Genomic DNA, 20,479 nt, shown 5'->3' on the forward strand with positions numbered 1-20,479 from the left:
CCCTGCAGTCCTCACTAGCCTGGATTTCTCTGAGCTGTTGTATTTTATACTAATGACTGTAATTCCCTTTGATTCATGTCATTCATTTTAAGTCTCCCTTTAAACTTCAGCTCCCTTATTTAAAACTTAAGTGAGCCAAGTCTGAAAATTTAAGACAATCAGAATGAGAATGAAACATCACAGGGGTCAACTTAAAATATGTAACATTTCTTTGAACATATCTCCTGTTTTTCCTTATAGATAGTTACAGAAGGTTTAGTAAATGTATTTTTGGTTTTATTTCATCTGAGTGATTAGTTGGTTAAATGCATTTGTTTGTTGTCTTGGCCTTCGCTCACCTAAGTTACTTTGCTTTTTTTTTTTGTATCACCTGTTCCTGAAGAATGTAGTGATACATTCTTCTTTGTAGTAATACATTCTTCGCATGTTACCATTGTTTGTTTTTTTTTTTGTTTTTTTTGTCTTAATAAAGTCAGCATGATGAAGTCAAATTGTTTTTATATAGACTCATCAACTCTGAATAACAAGTTTCTCTGATGTTCAAACCCAGCTGATGTAATAAAGCTTCACTGAGGTTCATCCTGTGATCATGTAAAAGGTGAAGGGAGGTTTTGAAAACACAATATTCTGCAACAATACTACCTAATTGAAATCTAGGAATGCAGACTTTTTGTGGAGCCTGGGGAGAGAACAGCCTTTGAATCTTGTATATAATCCAGATTAGACATTAAAATTAACCATTTAACTGCATAATTACTGAATGATGCTTGTATGTTAAACTCTGTTTTCATATTTTACTGACTATAAAAAATTAATTGTCAAAGTTTGGATGATCACAGCTTCTGCTGCTCTGTCACGCACAGATATACACATATTTAATTAGGAGTCTGAGCTTATTAATATTGGAAAAAATAAACAATTAATGGAGTTTAATGTTTAAGTATCATATCACTATAACTCAATTAATTTTTTACATTTATGCCTTGATCAAACACACAAAAACCTCACGTTAGTGTAGAGAGATGGATTCAAATGACCACATGCTGTCAGGTAGTTTCTAACTTTTACCACTCAGAAATAACTGTTCCATAACTGTGGAAAACAAGTGTTCACACACTGAGGGGTTTTTGTTCAGCTCTACTGATGGTTTGTGTTACTGTGGGGTCTCTGGCACAGTAATACACAGCAGAGTCTTCAGGCTGCACGTTCTGTCCAATTAGAGTCACTGTCTTACTGGAAGATTCTAATTCAATGCTGAACTTGTTCTTCAGTGAATCTTTGTAGTAGGTTGTATAGCCAACACGTGCACTTCCAATCCACTCCAGTCCTTTTCCTGCAGGTTGTCTGATCCAATGTGTGCGATCGCTACTCAGAGAATAAGAGACCTGACAGGTGATGGACAGACGTTGACCTGGCTGCACAGTCGCAGAGTCTGGCTGTGTCAACTGTTCACACTTCACATCTGTTAAAAGATGAGCATATTTTACAAATTACTAAGTTACCTTTCAGAAGAACAACTATATAAAATGCACAGAGACTCACAGGATGCAGCTGCCAACAGCAGCGTCAGAGTGACAAAGATCATGGTTTCTTGGTTTCTGTCGAAGCTGTGGAGCTGGCAGCGTCTGATCCTCTTTGGCCTCCACTGATCATCTCCTGGGCAGTTTTTATAACTGCATCACTAAGAAGGTTACAGAGTTTGCATAGAGTCGTGGCAGGTGAGGGTCACATGGGTATGAGACCGTGTGGGAGTTCACACTTTTTTTTGAATAACAGATGCCCAAAGGCTGATTATGCTCATTGGACCAATCATTTTAAATCAGTATGGAACAAACACTCCAAAATATCTACAGTTTATAACATGAAGGGCCATATGACAACTGTGCATCAACATAACAGTAACAATGTGTCATAACACAATTTAAGTTTTTGTCCAATGTGTTTCTCTGTGGTCTATTTCTGTGTTGTTTTTAAATTATAATATAATGAAGGGGCATTTTTATATGTTTAACGACTAACAATCATAGCATCAGATACAATAGTAAAATAATTGTTTCACTTGACGTATCAGCCTGATAAATGTGTCACTGTGCAGCTGCGCAAACAGTAATAAACAGCTGTGTCCTCACGCTGTCCTGTGTCCAGTCTGTCCGGTTCATTTCACAGAACTAGGGGAGTCACTGCCCTGTGTTAAAATCACTTGACTCCTCTAAGCCCTTCAACCTCAAAGCTGACGCGAGTGTTGTGGGAGCCTCCACTGTTGTGGGACCACTCCACAGTGGTCCTCCACTGTAGAAGAAGAAACTCTGTCGCTACTGCTTGTTTAAAAACACTTTGACATTTATGTTGGATCCAATTCTAAACCCCTTGTTGTATACAAGGACCATAACCCACTCACCTTCCTGGCTAGAATGTATATTCATAGCACCTCATCAGGTGGGCTTTGTCAGCGCAGGGCTTCAGACTTGATATGTGGCAACAGAAGGGGGTAGAAAATGTGACGGCTGATAAGTAGCACTCCTTTCCTCTATGTTGGAAGTGTTGACTAAAGTGGGGTAATTGGACTTGGATTGATATGTAGTGTGACATTTGATAGAATGGGAGATGTGATTTTTGATGACAAACCTAGGTTGCAATTTTAGAGGGAGGGTGTCACGTTCCCTGGGCTGTTGTGCCCTGTTTGTTGTTCTCCATCCTTCCCTGTTTGCTCCTCTTCCTCTCTGAGTTCAGTGTTTAGTGGGTGGGTCTATGCAAATCGGCTGCAGCGGGTGGTGAAAACTGCCCAACGGATCACAGGGAATAATATACCTGTTTAACACGATGCATCAGCCTCGTTAATGTTACTGTTATGAAAACAGTCTTTTTATTAAAACAATCACACGCTTCTCAAAAAGGTGAGTAAGTGTAAATTAATCTCACAGAATTATTGATGTAAGAATATGATTGATAAAATAAGTGTAATAATGACTGGTTACTGGTCGAGATTCATTTAGAGTCTGACCATCAATACTAAAAAAATAAATAAAGTGAGATAAACTGATCTAAGGTGACAAATAAGCAAAGGTGAAAGACACCTGAGTCTTGCATTAACTCTTCCTCACAAGGTGAAAACACATGATCAGGATACAGTATATTTAGTGAAATTAAAGAATTTATCTATCACATTTGATGTTTTTGACATTTGAAGTATCTTTTATTTTGTTATTATCATCGCCACAAACATATGAATGTTTGTAAGGCAACAATATGATTTTGCTCTAATAACCTAAATATCAGAACATTTTAGCTTTTTATTGTTACTACTACTTAGTATTTAAAATGTAAATATAAATAGATATAGTTATGTATAGAGGAGATTGTATTTTCTACTAACTTAGAATGTAAAGTTCAGTCCCATCAACCAGTTTTTGTACAGGTCTGTTGGTGGTTTGTGTCACTGTGTAACCAGTCGTAGTCCCAGTAAACACGTACACAGTAATAAACACCTGTGTCCTCAGGCTCCAGATTCTTTCCTGTTAATTTCACAGAACTAGTAGAAGTGTATGTGTTGTAAAGAAACTTGTTCTTCAGAGCATCGTTTTGCTCAACGGTGCCTCCTCCCCATCGATGCATTATCCACTCCATTGCTTTTCCTTCACTCTGTCTGACCCAACCTGTTGCATAGCTGCTACTAGTCATAGAATAACCAGAGACCTGACAGGTGATGGCCGCAGTCTGTCCAGGCTGCACAACAACTGAGTCTGGCTGGATGAGATCAATACCGTTCACACCTGTGGAAACAGAAATCAACATTATCTCCATCATTCATGTGAATCTTCAGTGTTTCTAATGTGTTTATTAGTGAGAATCCACTGAAAGCTCCTCACAGGATCCAGCTGTCAGCAGCAGTATCAGAGCTGCAGAGAACATGGTTGATGGTGAAGCTGAACTGATGGGAGCTCTTCTGTCCTCTCACTGACACACACACACACTTCACCTCCTTATGAGTAAAGCACATTTGCATACTGTTGAATAAAATGAGAGTTAAGTTAAGAATGTGTTTTTGCATATGAATCATTGTGTTGGCAGCAGCAATAAATTCACACTTCTGTGTGCAAAAGAGCTGCTTACTTGGAATTTTTATATTTTATATAAAATATTTTAAAGTTAATTTTTGTTGCCCCACACATGCTGTATGTACAGATGGACAGAAGGTGGTTCATGTCCCAGAGGAAAACAGCTGCTCAGGAAATGAAACTTGTCATCATTCGCGAAACAAAAACAAGTTGTTTTTCCTTATGAAACTAACAAGGAATTGTTTTATTGAAAAGTATTCAAGTAGATCTTAGATTAGAAATTTAAATAAACCATTTAACTCATAATTACTGAATGATGCTTTTATGTTAAACTCTGTTTTCATATTTTACTGACTATAAAAAAAGTAATTGTCAAAGTTTGGTTGATCACAGCTGCTGCTGCTCTTTCCTCTCTGTCACACACAGACATACACATATTTAATTAGGAGTCTGAGCTTCTTAATATTGGAAAAATAAACAAGTAATGTGGTTTTTACTATTTGTGTTTGAACTTTTTAGCAATATAAGACAATGTCAACACCATTTAAATATCATATAGTATAGTATATCATTATCATATCAGTATCATATCATTATGACTCAACTGTTCCATAACTGTGGAAAACATAATGATGTAAAGGTTTTTTTTTTTCTCATCATCTAAAGTCATTCGTGGTCTGAGGGCTCCTCCTCTGGTGGCTTCATGTAACAAGTGTTCACACACTGAGGGGTTTTTGTTCAGCTCTACTGATGGTTTGTGTTACTGTGACTCTCTGGCACAGTAATACACAGCAGAGTCTTCAGGCTGCACATTCTGTCCATTTAGAGTCACTGTCTTACTGGAGGAGTCTAAGCTGACACTGAACTTGTTTTTTAGTGAATCTTTGACAGCTGTGTCTCTACTAATCCACTCTAGTCCTTTCCCTGCAGGTTGTCTGATCCAGGCTGTGTAGTAGCTGCTCATAGAATAAGAGACCTGACATCTGATGGACAGACGTTGACCTGGCTGCACAGTCACAGAGTCTGGCTGTGTCAACTGTTGACACTTCACACCTGGAAAAAAAGAGAAATTAACATGTGAAATTGCAAAAGATGAACTATAGACTGTGACAAATCTTGAGAGACTCACAGGATCCAGCTGCCAACAGCAGCATCACAGCAACAGAGAACATGGTGTGAGCGTCTGATCCTCTTTAATCTCCACTGACAGTCACATGTGATGCTTTTATAACCGTGTCACAGAGACGATTACTGAGTTTGCATAAAAAACATGACAGATGATGGTCACACACTGTGGCTCAGCCTGTTATCACTGTTTTTTTAGTTTTTATACTATTTGACTACTTTTGCAATGAACCATGTCAAAGCTATAACTGAGTGTTCTTCTTTATCATTGAAAGTTAATGTTAAATAGTTTTTCATGATATTTAATAACTCACTTAGTCTCACATGAAAAATAAGTTATTTTATTTACACATGAATGTGAATCATTGTAAAAGTTAATTCTAAATGAGTGATAACAAAGGACTGGAATTGTTAGTAATGTCATGTTATAATGATAAAACATGTTGCCTGAAATCAATAATGCAGAAAATGTATAGATAGGAAAAAGCATGGAGCTGCTTTAGGAACTACAACCTGTGTGACAATATGCAAAACCTGTTTTCTGTGTGCAAAGGAAAATGTCTGCTGGTTAATTTATCAAGTAATGTTTATGAAAGCTCTGTTTAACATCATGTTTAAGGTGATTATCCAACACAGACGACTTGGTTACTGTAAGTTACTGTATCTATTACGGAATGACCAAACTGTTATTAATATGATTTCTACAATCTTTTTAGTTTTAAAATATTTCTGATCAAACACAATTTGTCCTCTCAATAAATCCTACAGCAACAATATGTGTCACCAGCTACTTGAAGTACTGTAAATGCATTAAGAAGGACGACTGCAGGATTCTGTACAGCTGCTCAAGATTGCATTTCTCACTGCTGTTGTTTTTATTCTAATAATGTCCACTTTAAATTCACTTCTCCTCCTTTAGAACGTGCATGAGGTGAATTCAGGTTGAAAATATAAAGTTGGTTTAATCATTAGTTGGTCATTTGATGAGTGGACTAACTTAGTGAAGCTAAAGTGAGAAAGTGAGTTCAAACTCAACTGTTTATAGAAAGACAGACTTGCAGCCTTCATAACCGAGCATCACTATGGGGGAGGGTGTAGATGGGATAAGAGAGGCCGCAGAACTGAACCTGCTGTTCTTAACACTTTCTGACACCAAATCCACACACACTGATCAACCGTAGGTGCACACAGACACACGACAGCAGCTCATGAGCCTTGTACATGTGCTGACAGTGACCAACATGTCACATGATGTCAATGATGTTTTTGTGCAGCTGTGTCACTGGCTTCAGTCACTGTGTCTCTCGAGCACAGAAGTAAACAGCAGAGTCTTCTGGTTTCAGACTTGTGATCTCGAGGAACTGAGTGCTGCTGGACACATCTTGAGTAAAGTTGAATCGACTTTGAAATGAGCTGCCGTAGCTCGCGGTGTTTCTATACGGGCTGATTCTCCCCATCCACACCAGAGCTTCCCCTGGCCTCTGTTGTATCCAGTTAATATAGTTGTTTTCCATGTTGTAACCAGATATGACACATGACACCTTCACTGTCTCTCCAGCTCTTTTCACCTCATGTTGAGACTGCTCCAGTTTGATCTCACTCCAAGCACGTGTAAGTAAAGAAAGACGATCATCATCCATTCACAAATGCCCACAAAGGCTCGAGCACATGTGATTTGTGGTCCGTACCATGAAGAAGAAGAACAAATAAACCCCAGACAGTGTATTTCATTGTGTAATAACTCCTGATAATCACTTAGAATCTGACCACAGTGTTTGTATTTAAGTGTTGTAACAGAAAGGATCTGCAGTGGTGTTTATGAAGAAGGAAGAATTTGCATAGACCTCCCTCTAAAGGTTTGACCAACAGGGGCTGGTATTTACATACATTTAATCCTCTTTTCTTTCACCATCTTTTTACCTTTCCATTATATTTCATCCGTTGAACATCCATCTTTGATATTTCATTAACTTACTGCATCTGGTGCCTTTTAATAAGAATAAAGAACATATTAATAATGTGCATGTTTGCTTTGTTATTTTGATGCTGCAGTGTGAAACCTGTCACCAACAGTAATAATGATAATTAAGCCTAATGTGGATCAGAACAGACAAGAGAGCACTGAATCACCCCACAAACTGTGGTTTGCTGCTTTCTGTTTCACCCATTAAAATAGATTATAATATACATTTTTAAAGAAAGTGGAAGGAATCATCAATAATCTTATCCTAGTATCTTATCCTGCAACTTTGACAATATGATTATGGCGTTTTTGGTATTTGTGTTTTTGTCAGTTTGTCTGTTTTAAAATAAGTAACTACTGTATGTGGGAGGAAACAACTGTCCCAGTGACACGTTCTGATATTCTGACCAAATATTTTCAAATGTTCTTTTCTCTGTAAAGTAATTTGGTCAAAACATTTGTTGTTTTTAACTTGAAATGTTTTACTATAAAGATAAACTTGTCTGAACTCATTCCTGGTCTGAGGCTCCTCCTCTGGTGGCTTCATGTAACAAGTGTTCACACACTGAGGGGTTTTTGTTCAGCTCTACTGATGGTTTGTGTTATTGTGAGTATCTGGCACAGTAATACACAGCAGAGTCTTCAGGCTGCACATTCTGTCCATTTAGAGTCACTGTGTTTCTGGAGGAGTCTAATTCAATGCTGAACTTGTTCTTTAGTGAATCTTTGTAGTATGTTGTATATCCAACATGTGCACTTCCAATCCACTCCAGTCCTTTTCCTGCAGGTTGTCTGATCCAAGCTGTGCGGTAGCTGCTCACAGAATAAGAGACCTGACAGGTGATGGACAGACGTTGACCTGGCTGCACAGTCACAGAGTCTGGCTGTGTCAACTGTTGACACTTCACACCTGTGGAGACAAACATGTTGAACATTGAATCAGTGTAATAATGTGCTGTGATGATACTGTCAGTGTCTGTGTCTCAGTGAGACTCACAGGATCCAGCAGCCAGCAGCAGCAGCAGAGCTACAGAGAACATGGTTGCTATTGAAGGTGATCTGATGGGAGCTTCTCTTCTTCTGCTGCAACTGACAGCATGATATCAAGTCTTTATAGCAGACTGGGAGGAAGCTCACTTTGCATAGAGAAGGCTTTTAAAGTTACCAGTTCTCCTCTCCAAAACACACAAAAAGATTTTAATTAGACCTCATGCAAATAGAGTATTTATATGTATTTTACATGTCTCCTGTGAAAAGAGAAAAGAGGAGCTGACAGTTTTGCATTGACTCCTCCTCCTCAAAGAGAAACAACTGCATTTTTCACATCTTCTGAAATAAATTAGATAATTATTATTGTATTGTTATACATTATTGTATTGTAAAAAATATCTTTCTACATATTTTGTTTCATTATTTAATTCTAGATTGGTTTTATTCATACAATCTGTTCTCTCTCCACAACATCAGCTTTTTCTATCACTGTTTTTAACCATTTAAGTTCTTGTGAAAATAAATGATTAAAAATCATTTTAAAGCACCTCTACTTACTTGTACCATGTCACTGTCAAAATACTACATATTACACCTCAGTCCTCTAGCTGTTATTATTGGTCATTTCTATTTGTCCATGTATAATACTGGCTGTTCCATTTACTATATATAATTTATACTCCAACGTCATGAATGTTGTCTCATGCAGTACGTGTTACAGTACTCCCTCCTAGAAGGACCCCAGACTTTTTCAAGACCCAGCTTGAAACAATGGACTCCATCCTATGACCTGCACAACCTGATGAAATGACAGGAAGAAGATATGAAGTGAATTAAATAAGTTTTAAGGTTTCACAGATTGACCATCAGTTGTGCTCTAAAAGTAAAAACTGTCTAAACCAACGTGTCAGCTGAAATTATTTCATTTGATCTTTTATAGTTCTGCATCTAATTAGATTTTCACTGTGGCAATAGACACATTCCAGTAATGTTGCTATAATAGTGTTAGTGGAGGAGTGCGATCAACCTGAAGATTCAGATAATAAAACATATTAACCAAAATCAGCATTTCTACAAATGTTACACATATAAAAACATGGAGCTGTTTTAGGAACTAAAACCTTTGTGACAATATGTAAAATCTGCTGTCTGTGTGCAAAGGAAAATGTTTGTATAAGAGATGTTTACACAGTGTTTATGAAATCATTCCTCTACATCATGTTTAAGGTGAATATGCAAAGACATAATAATAATAATAATAATTCATTTTATTTATAAAGCACTTTACATTTGCTAACAAATCTCAAAGTGCTACACAAGCGGATTAAGACCAGGAATAAAACATAAAACATGTAAAGCCTAAAAACATATAAAACATAGAATAGTACAGGATTAAAGTAAAAAAGTAATGATCATTTTAAAATGATCACTTTAAAATGCTTTTCTAAACAAAAAAGTCTTTAACTGTTTTTTGAAACAGTCCACAGTCTGTGGTGCCCTCAGGTTCTCAGGTAGAGCGTTCCAGAGCCGTGGAGCAGCTGCTGAGAAAGCTCGGTCCCCCATTGTATGGAGTTTGGGTCTGGGGGGGTAGAGGCGATAGGTGTTGGTGGAACGGAGGTGTCTAGTTGTAGAGTGCAGTGTGAGGAGTTCCTTTAGATACTGTGGGGCATTTCCATGGATGCACTGGTGGGTGAGTAGACAGACTTTATAATCAATGCGAAGGTGGATGGGAAGCCAGTGAAGTGTCCGGAGGACAGGAGTGATGTGTTGGTGTTTCCGCACTCTCATAAGGATCCTGGCGGCGCTGTTTTGAACATATTGGAGCTTTTGAAGGCTCCTGCCGGGGATTCCAATGAGAAGTGCATTGCAGTAGTCCAGCCTGGAGGAGACAAAAGCGTGGACCAGCCTTTCAGCGTCACAGAGGGACAGAAAGGGGCGGAGTTTGGCTATGTTTCTCAGATGAAAAAATGCAATTTTGCAGAGGTGTTGGACATGTGTTTTGAATGACAGGTGGGGGTCGAACTTGACCCCCAGGTTGCTAACTGAGTTGGAGAGGGTAATGGTGTGACCAGAAAAGGAGATACAATTAATGGGTAAGGAATGAAGCTGATGAGTGGTGCCAACTAGAAGGGCTTCAGTTTTGATGCTGTTTAGCTGAAGGAAGTTCTCTGTCATCCATGCCTTAATGTCCTCCAGGCAACAGGTGAGAGTTGACGGAAGTGTCGGTGGGGTTGGGCTCAGTCTCACGTAGAGTTGAGTATCATCAGCATAGCAGTGGAAGGAGACTCCATGCTTGCCAATGACGTGGCCCAGTGGGAGCATATAGATGTTGAAAAGGGTCGGCCCAAGAACCGACCCCTGTGGCACCCCACAGGTGACCAAGTGTAACTGAGATTTGGCGTCACCTAGGGCCACACACTCAGCTCTATTTGTGAGATAGGAACTGAACCACCCTAAAGCAGTACCAGAAAAACCAACAGTATGCTGCAGACGATGGAGGAGAATTTTGTGGTCAACTGTATCAAAAGCGGCAGTGAGGTCCAGAAGAATGAGAAGGGATGGGAAGCCCTGGTCAGCAGCCATTAGGAGGTCGTTAGTGACCCTGACCAGGGCTGTCTCTGTGCTATGGGAGGGGCGGAAACCGGATTGAAATGTTTCAAACAGATTGTGTCTTTTGAGGTGATCCTGGAGCTGGGCTAAGACAGCTTTTTCCAAGACCTTTGATAGGAATGGAAGATTGGAGATTGGACGATAGTTTGCCATGACTTCAGGATCCAGGGAGGGTTTTTTTAGACGTGGTTTAATTATTGCGGTTTTCAGTGATGTTGGGACTGTGCCACTCTGAACGGAGTAATTAATGATGCTGGTGATGAGTTGGCTAATGTTTGAGACATTAGTTTTTACCAAGGGAGTGGGGAGAGGGTCCAGGATGCACGTTGAGGGTTTCATCCTCTGTACGATAACTTCAACTTCTTTCACAGTAGTAGCCGAAAACTTAGACAGACAGCCTTCTGGCCTTGAAGTGGGGAGGTCAGGGGGTTTGCGGTTTACGACTGACAGTGAGGAGCGGATAGTTTGAACCTTAGTGGTAAAATGTGCAATGAAACGGTTGCACTGTTCCTCTGTGTGGTTGCTGCCAGTGTGGGATTGGGGTTTGAGTAGAAGATTTATTATGGAAAAGAGTTGTTTTGAGTTCCCGGGGCTGTTATTGATTATATTTGAGTAATATTGTGATCTGGCAGTGGCAAGTGCTTTGGAGTATTTTTTTTGATGATCCCGGTAGGCAATTTTATGGACAGTTAAGTTGGTTGAGATAAAGCGACGTTCAAGGGCCCGCCCAGCTGTTTTCATCTGTCGGAGCTCCCTTGTAAACCACGGTGCAGATTTTGAAAAAGTGACCACACGTGATCTAAGAGGAGCATGGGCCTCAAGGATATTCTGGAGGCTGTTGTTATAGTAGTCCACTAGGTCTGTGACTGAGGGGAGGTCCGGGACAATGGAGAGATTTTTGATGTCAGTATTTAGGTGAGAGAGATTTATGTTTCTCAAATTCCTGAACTGGATAAAACGCTGTGGGTTTGGAGACGATGTATATGAGGGGAAGTCCATTGAAATTATTTTGTGGTCCGAGACACCCAGGTCGTATACTTGGAGGTTAGAAATGGGGACAGAGTCAGTAATGACTAAGTCAAGGATGTGGCCTTTACTATGGGTGGGGACCTCAACTTTCTGCTTCAGGTTTAGGCAGTCCAGCAGTTCTAAGAACTCAGCAGCAGAATGGTTTGAAGGTGTGTCCACGTGGATGTTCAGATCTCCGAGTATCAGCATGTTGGGTGACGCTGTGCAGAAGGTTGAAAGGAGTTCGTACATTTCTGTGATGAAACCCGGGTGTTGCTTTGGTGGCCGGTAAATAAGAAGTATTACTGTGGAGAGTGGATGTTTACATTTAATTGCCAAACATTCAAAGGTAGACAGTTTAGGAAGAGGGAGGGGTGACAGTTTCAGATCTTCACGGTGGATTATGACTAGGCCCCCACCGCGGCCAGTGGTGCGAGCTTTTTCAAGGTAGGTATATCCGGGGGGGCAGGACTCATTCAAAACTGAGTAGGCCTCGGGTTTATGCCAGGTCTCAGTCAGGCAGATGATATCAGTCTCATTTTCCAGAATGTGGTTATGAATCAAACAGGATTTATTTGATAGGGACTGGACATTAAGGAGTTCAAGTTTAGTGTTTGATGTAATATTACTTTTGATCAGAAGACGAAGAACTCTGTAGTCCACTCCAGGATTCCAGAAATCCACTCCAGGAATCCCATTTCCCCTTGTCCGTGGCTTCGCAGCGTTTTCAGTCTCTATGGTAACTGTGTTCGGACGACGTAATCGAGTCGTCACGGAGCGAGATTCTGACCACAGTGAAGGAATGGAGCTCCCGGTTCCGGTATAGACGAACCCCCGGCCGGATCCTCTATGGGCGTAGCGGGATCGACGGAGGAGTCCTAGTTGTTCAATGACTCCAGTGTCCGATGGGAGGCCATGGTTGTTGAGCTCCAGAAGTTGCGATGGTGAATACTGGAGCATGACGCCAGGTGGTTTTGGTATGGTCCCCTGCAAAAAGGTAACCATAGACCATGTGCAGGCGACTGGGTAGTCGCAGCAAACGCCGAGGGAGACCGCAACAGCAGGTCCACCGCCAACAGCCCCCAGACCAGAGCCGACACCCAGGAAAACCCACAGCATAGCATGCGGGCAGTGTCGATAGAGGTAGATGTTAGCTTGTAGCGGCTGTTAGCATGTAGCGGCTAATGCTAGCCGGAGGTGAGCACTGGCGGAGTGAACACGAGAGGCTAGCAACCAGCTACAGAGGCAACAGTCCAACAACAGCAGGTAGAAACAATCAGCGACTTTTAAAACAAACTGATATAGCGCGAAGAAGTGATGTAGCGTGGAGAAGCGGCGAACAGTCAACGCCAGCGTCCTCTCCCGCCACATACGTATGCAAATTATCATATAGATGCTTTACAACTTTACAGTTACTCTATCAATTATATAACCACATTTCTAGTTCTGGTTCTCTGAGTATTTTAAAGTACAGCAACTTTGTCACCAATTACTTGAAGTACAGGCATTAAGCAGGACAACTGTAGGATTTTGTACAGCAGCTCAACCAACTTCAGTCACTGTGAATCTCGAACACAATAATAAACAGCAGAATCTTCAGTTGTCAGACTGTTCATCTGCAGAAACAGCTTCCTCTCTGAGTTCTGTGTTTAGTGGGTGGGTCTCTGCAAATCTGCTACAGCGGGTGGTGAAAACTGCCCAACGGATCACAGGGAATAATATAACTGTTTTACACGATGCATCAGGCTCGTTAATGTTACTGTTATCAAAACTGTCTTTTTATTAAAACAATCACACGCTTCTCAAAAAGAGAACAATATAGTTTTGCTCTAATAACTTAAATATCAGAACATTTTAGCTTTTTATTGTTACTACTACTTAGTATTTAAAATGTATAAATAGATATAGTTATATAATGAGGAGATTGTATGTTCTACTAACTTGGAACGTTCAGTTCAGTCCCATCAAACAGTTTTTGTACAGGTCTGTTGGTGGTTTGTGTCACTGTGTAACCAGTCGTACCAGTAAACACGCACACAGTAATAAACACCTGTGTCCTCAGGCTGCAGATTATTTCCTGTTAATTTCACAGAACTAGTAGAAGTGTATGTGTTGTAAAGAAACTTGTTCTTCAGAGCATCATTTTGCTCAACGGTGCCTCCTCCCCATCGATGCATTATCCACTCCATTGCTTTTCCTTCACTCTGTCTGATCCAACCTGTTGCATAGCTGCTACTAGTCAGAGAATAACCAGAGACCTGACAGGTGATGGCCGCAGTCTGTCCAGGCTGCACAACCACTGACTCTGGCTGGATGAGATCAATACCGTTCACACCTGTGGAAACAGAAATCAACATTATCTCCATCATTCAAGTGAATCTTCAGTGTTTCTAATGTGTTTATTAGTGAGAATCCACTGAAAGCTCCTCACAGGATCCAGCTGTCAGCAGCAGTATCAGAGCTACAGAGAACATGGTTGATGGTGAAGCTGAACTGATGGGAGCTCTTCTGTCCTCTCACTGACACACACACACACACTTCACCTCCTTATGAGTAAAGCACATTTGCATACTGTTGAATAAAATGAGAGTTACGTTAAGAATGAAAGTGTTTTTGCATATGACTCATTGTGTTGGCAGCAGCAATAAATACACACTTCTGTGTGCAGAAGAGTTGCTTACTTGGAATTTTTAAATTTTATATAAAATATTTTAAAGTTAATTTTTTATGCCCCACACATGCTGTATGTACAGATGGACAGAAGGTGGTTCATGTCCCAGAGGAAAACAGCTGCTCAGGAAATGAAACTCGTGATCATTCGCGAAACAAAAACAAGTTGTTTTTCCTTATGAAACTAACATGGAATTGTTTTATTAAAAAGAAGCTCAGAAAACAGTTCAGATAGTTTTCATACATTTGCAGACATAGTTTAAAATCACTTTAGTCACTTTCTCCAAAGCCTCTGCTGTCTATTGCACTGTGTTATTGGTCCTACTGTTTAGGAAGAGGTCAGATAATCAGACTGTAGTCAAGTAGATCTCAGATTACACATTTAAATAAACCATTTAACTAATAAATACTGAATGATTCTTTTATGTTAAACTCTGTTTTCATATTTCACTGACTATAAAAAAAGTAATTGTCAAAGTTTGGATGATCACAGCTGCTGCTGCTCTTTCCTCTCTGTCACACACAGACATACACATATTTAATTAGGAGTCTGAGCTTATTAATATTGGAAAAATAAACAATAATGTGGTTTTTACTATTTGAGTTTGAACTTTTTAGCAATATAAGACAATGTCAACACCATATAAATGTTCAAGTATCACTACAACTCAACTGTTCCATAACTGTGGAAATCATAATCATGTAAAGTTTTTTTTTTTTTCTCAACATCTAAAGTCATTTGTGGTCTGATGGCTCCTCCTCTGGTGGCTTCATGTAACAAGTGTTCACACACTGAGGGGTTTTTGTTCAGCTCTACTGATGGTTTGTGTTACTGTGACTGTCTGGCACAGTAATACACAGCAGAGTCTTCAGGCTGCACATTCTGTCCATTTAGAGTCACTGTGTTACTGGAGGAGTCTAAGTTGACACTGAACTTGTTTTTTAGTGAATCTTTGACATCTGTGTCTCTACTAAACCACTCCAGTCCTTTTCCTGCAGGTTGTCTGATCCAGTGTGTGTAGTAGCCACTCACAGAATAAGAGACCTGACAGGTGATGGACAGACGTTGACCTGGCTGCACAGTCACAGAGTCTGGCTGTGTCAACTGTTCACACTTCACACCTGAAAAAAAGACAAATTAACATGTGAAATTGCAAAAGATGAACTATAGACTGTGACAAATCTAGAGAGACTCACAGGATCCAGCTGCCAACAGCAGCATCACAGCAACAGAGAACATGGTGTGAGCTTCTGATCCTCTTTAATATCCACTGACAGTCACATGTGATGCTTTTATAACCGTGTCACAGAGACGATTACTGAGTTTGCATAAAAACATGACAGATGATGGTCACACACTGTGGCTCAGCCTGTTATCACTGTTTTTTTTTTTTGTTTTGATACTATTTTACTACTTTTGCACTGAACCATGTCAAAGCTATAACTGAGTGTTCTTCTTTATCATGATATTTAATCACTCACTTAGTCTCACATGAAAAATAAGTTATTTTATTTACACATGAGTGTGAATCATTGTAAAAGTTAATTCTCGTCCTGCACCTTAAATGAGTGATAACAAAGGACTGGAATTGTTAGTAATGTCATGTTATAATGATAAAACATGTTGCCTGAAATCAATAATGCAGAAAATGTATAGATAGGAAAAAGCATGGAGCTGCTTTAGGAACTACAACCTGTGTGACAATTTGCAAAACCTGTTTTCTGTGCGTAAAGGAAAATGTCTGCTGGTTAATTTATCAAGTAATGTTTATGAAAGCTCTGTTTAACATCATGTTTAAGGTGATTATCCAACACAGACGACTTGGTTACTGTAAGTTACTGTATCTATTACGGAATGACCAAACTGTTATTAGTATTATTTCTACAATCTTTTTAGTTTTAAAATATTTCTGATCAAACACAATTTGTCCTCTCAATAAATCCTACAGCAACAATATGTGTCACCAGCTACTTGAAGTACTGTAAATGCATTAAGAAGGACGACTGCAGGATTCTGTACAGCTGCTCAAGATTTCATTTCTCTCTGCTGTTGTTTTTATTCTAATAATGTCCACTTTAAATTCACTTCTCTTCCTTTAGAACGTGCATGAAGTGAATTAAGGTTGAAAATATGAAGTCGGTTTAATCATTAGTTGGTCATTTGATGAGTGGACTAACTTCGTTAATCTAAAGTGAGAAAGTGAGTTCAAACTCAACTGTTGACACAAAGACAGACTTGCAGCCTTCATAACTGAGCATCACTATGGGGGAGGGTGTAGATGGGATAAGAGAGGCCGCAGAACTGAACCTGCTGTTCTTGACCTCAGGTTGAGACTGCTCCAGTTTGATCTCACTCCAAGCACGTGTAAGTAAAGAAAGACGATCATCATCCATTCACACATGCCCACAAAGGCTCGAGCACATGTGATTTGTGTTCCGTACCATGAAGAAGAAGAACAAATAAACCCCAGACAGTGTATTTCATTGTGTAATAACTCCTGATAATCACTTAGAATCTGACCACAGTGTTTGTATTTAAGTGTTGTAACAGAAAGGATCTGCAGTGGTGTTTATGAAGAAGGATGGATTTGCATAGACCTCCCTCTAAAGGTTTGACCAACAGGGGCTGGTATTTACTTTCCATTATATTTCATCCGTTGAACATCCATCTTTGATATTTTGTTAACTTACTGTATGTGGTGCCTTTTAATAAGAATAAAGAACATATTAATAATGTGCATGTTTGCTTTGATATTTTGATGCTGCAGTGTGAAACCTGTCACCAACAGTAATAATGATAATTAAGCCTAATGTGGATCAGAACAGACAAGAGAGCACTGAATCACCCCACAAACTGTGGTTTGCTGCTTTCTGTTTCACCCATTAAAATAGATTATAATATACATTTTTAAAGAAGGTGGAAGGAATCATCAATAATCTTATCCTAGTATCTTATCCTGCAACTTTGACAATATGATTATGGCGTTTTTGGTATTTGTGTTTTTGTCAGTTTGTCTATTTTAAAAAAAGTAACTAATGTATGTGGGAGGAAACAACTGTCCCAGTGACACGTTCTGATATTCTGACCAAATATTTTCAAATGTTCTTTTCTCTGTAAATTAATTTGGTCAAAACATTTGTTGTTTTTAACTTGAAATGTTTTACTATAAAGATAAACTTGTCTGAACTCATTCGTGGTCGGAGGCTCCTCCTCTGGTGGCTTCATGTAACAAGTGTTCACACACTGAGGGGTTTTTGTTCAGCTCTACTGATGGTTTGTGTTACTGTGAGTATCTGGCACAGTAATACACAGCAGAGTCTTCAGGCTGCACATTCTGTCCATTTAGAGTCACTGTGTTTCTGGAGGAGTCTAATTCAATGCTGAACTTGTTCTTTAGTGAATCTTTGTAGTATGTTGTATATCCAACATGTGCACTTCCAATCCACTCCAGTCCTTTTCCTGCAGGTTGTCTGATCCAAGCTGTGCGGTAGCTGCTCACAGAATAAGAGACCTGACAGGTGATGGACAGACGTTGACCTGGCTGCACAGTCACAGAGTCTGGCTGTGTCAACTGTTGACACTTCACACCTGTGGAGACAAACATGTTGAACATTGAATCAGTGTAATAATGTGCTGTGATGATACTGTCAGTGTCTGTGTCTCAGTGAGACTCACAGGATCCAGCAGCCAGCAGCAGCAGCAGAGCTACAGAGAACATGGTTGCTATTGAAGGTGATCTGATGGGAGCTTCTCTTCTTCTGCTGCAACTGACAGCATGATATCAAGTCTTTATAGCAGACTGGGAGGAAGCTCACTTTGCATAGAGAAGGCTTTTAAAGTTACCAGGTCTCCTCTCCAAAACACACAAAAAGATTTTAATTAGACCTCATGCAAATAGAGTATTTATATGTATTTTCCATGTCACATGTGAGAACAGAAAAGAACACAAAATCCTGTCTGAAAAATTCAGGTTATTGAGGATGTGTTGAGTTTGTTCACGATGCAATTTATTAATGTGGACGTAAAATGAAGACAATAGTTTTTAACACTTTTCAGTTTTTGTACAGCGCTGATTCCTTTTGTGTCACTGTGTCTGTGGAGCAAAATAATAAACAGCAGAATCTTCAGTTGTCAGACTGTTCATCTGCAGATACAGCTGATCTCTGCTCTTGTCTCTGGAGATGGTGAACCGGCCTTGGACTGAGTTAGAGTAAGAGATCTAGCTGTTGTCACCACTACTATGTCAGTGACCCACTAAAAGCGATTGTCTTTACCAGACAAGGTCATAAACAGGCAGAGAACAACAAGCGAATAATCCTGTCGATCATTGTAAATGTCGACTGCCTCTGTCCCAACTGTTTGTCTGTCTGTTCTTCACTCTTTAACAACATGTAGAGATACAGGAGATGACAGTTTTGCTTTGACTCCTCCTCCTCAAAGAGAAACAACCGCATTTTTCACATCTTCTGAAATAAATTAGATAATTATTATTGTATTTTTATACATTATTGTATTGTTAAAAATGTCTTTCAACATGTTTTGCCTCTTTATTATTTAATTCTAGATTGGTTTTAATCATCCAATCTCTTCTCTCTCCACAACATCAGCTTTTTCTATCACTGTTTTTAGCTGTTTAAGTTCTTGTGAAAATAAATAATTAAAAATCATTTTAAAGCACCTCTACTTACTTGTACCATGTCACTGTCAAAATACTACATATTACACCTCAGTCCTCTAGCTGTTATTATTGGTCATTTCTATTTGTCCATGTATAATACTGGCTGTTCCATTTACTATATATAATTTATACTCCAACGTCATGAATGTTGTCTCATGCAGTACGTGTTACAGTACTCCCTCCTAGAAGGACCACAGACTTTTTCAAGACCCAGCTTGAAACAATGGACTCCATCCTATGACCTGTACAACCTGATGAAATGACAGGAAGAAGATATGAAAGTGAATTAAATAAGTTTTAAGGTTTCACAGATTGACCATCAGTTGTGCTCTAAAAGTAAAAACTGTCTAAACCAACGTGTCAGCTGAAATTATTTCATTTGAGCTTTTATAGTTCAGCATCTGATTAGATTTTCACTGTGGCAATAGACACATTCCAGTAATGTTGCTATAATAGTGTTAGTGGAGGAGTGCGATCAACCTGAAGATTCAGATAAGAAAACATATTGATCAAAATCAGCATTTCTACAAATGTTACACATATAAAAACATGGAGCTGCTTTAGGAACTAAAACCTTTGTGACAATATGTAAAATCTGCTGTCTGTGTGCAAAGGAAAATGTTTGTATAAGAGATGTTTACACAGTGTTTATGAAATCATTCCTCTACATCATGTTTAAGGTGAATATGCAAAGACATAAAACTTTACAGTTACTGTATCAATTATATAACCACATTTCTAGTTCTGGTTCTCTGAGTATTTTTCAGTACAGCAACTTTGTCACCAACTACTTGAAGTACAGGCATTAAGCAGGACAACTGTAGGATTTTGTACAGCAGCTCAACCAACTTCAGTCACTGTGAATCTCGAGCACAATAATAAACAGCAGAATCCTCAGTTGTCAGACTGTTCATCTGCAGATACAGCTGCTGTCTGCTGTTGTCTCTGGAGATGGTGAACCGGCCTTTGACTTAATTAGAGTAGTAGGTGCTGCCACCACTATCACTCACTCCAGTCCTTTTCCAGCAGCCTGTCTGACCCACTGCATCCAGTAGGTACTAAATGTGAATCCAGATGCTGTACAGGTCAGTCTGTGAGACTCTCCAGGCTTTTTATCAACTGGTTCAGATTGTGTCAGAGTCTGACCATCAACACCTGTCAAAAGATCAAAGCAATCATGCATCAGATCAACACAACTTAGAGTCAAGAGTTATCAAAAAATAGTGACAAGTGTCACCTGTCCAGCAGAGAGTTAAAAGCAGCAGTCCTGTCCTATTGTCCATCATGTCAAACTGTGTCCACTGTTCTGTCAACCTCCCTGCAGACAGATAAGTAGAAGACATCTGAGGTTTTGCATTGACTCCTCCTCACATGCATGA

At 39.5% G+C, this 20,479-nt stretch overlaps 2 long non-coding RNA genes and 2 gene segments (V, D, J or C); all 4 read right to left on the bottom strand.

The window, feature by feature from the left end:
- The window catches only part of LOC137100595 (uncharacterized), a 115,854-nt gene that overhangs the window by 53,665 nt on the left and 41,710 nt on the right, over positions 1-20,479 (bottom strand). The window lies entirely within an intron of this gene.
- Positions 6,146-20,479, bottom strand: part of LOC137100596 (uncharacterized) — a 29,829-nt gene continuing 15,495 nt past the window's right edge. Inside the window, exon 3 of the long non-coding RNA XR_010910935.1 lies at positions 6,146-6,748. This is a non-coding gene — a long non-coding RNA (uncharacterized lncRNA). The remainder of the gene's footprint in view (positions 6,749-20,479) is intronic.
- LOC137100583 (Ig heavy chain V region 5A-like) lies at positions 7,746-8,224 on the bottom strand. The segment is given in 2 exon segments: positions 7,746-8,053; positions 8,141-8,224. Coding segments are annotated over 2 exon segments (351 nt in total).
- LOC137100584 (Ig heavy chain V region 5A-like) lies at positions 17,703-18,181 on the bottom strand. The segment is given in 2 exon segments: positions 17,703-18,010; positions 18,098-18,181. Coding segments are annotated over 2 exon segments (351 nt in total).

Source organism: Channa argus, chromosome 15 (genome assembly GCF_033026475.1).
Source record: "Channa argus isolate prfri chromosome 15, Channa argus male v1.0, whole genome shotgun sequence".
NCBI lineage: Eukaryota > Metazoa > Chordata > Actinopteri > Anabantiformes > Channidae > Channa > Channa argus.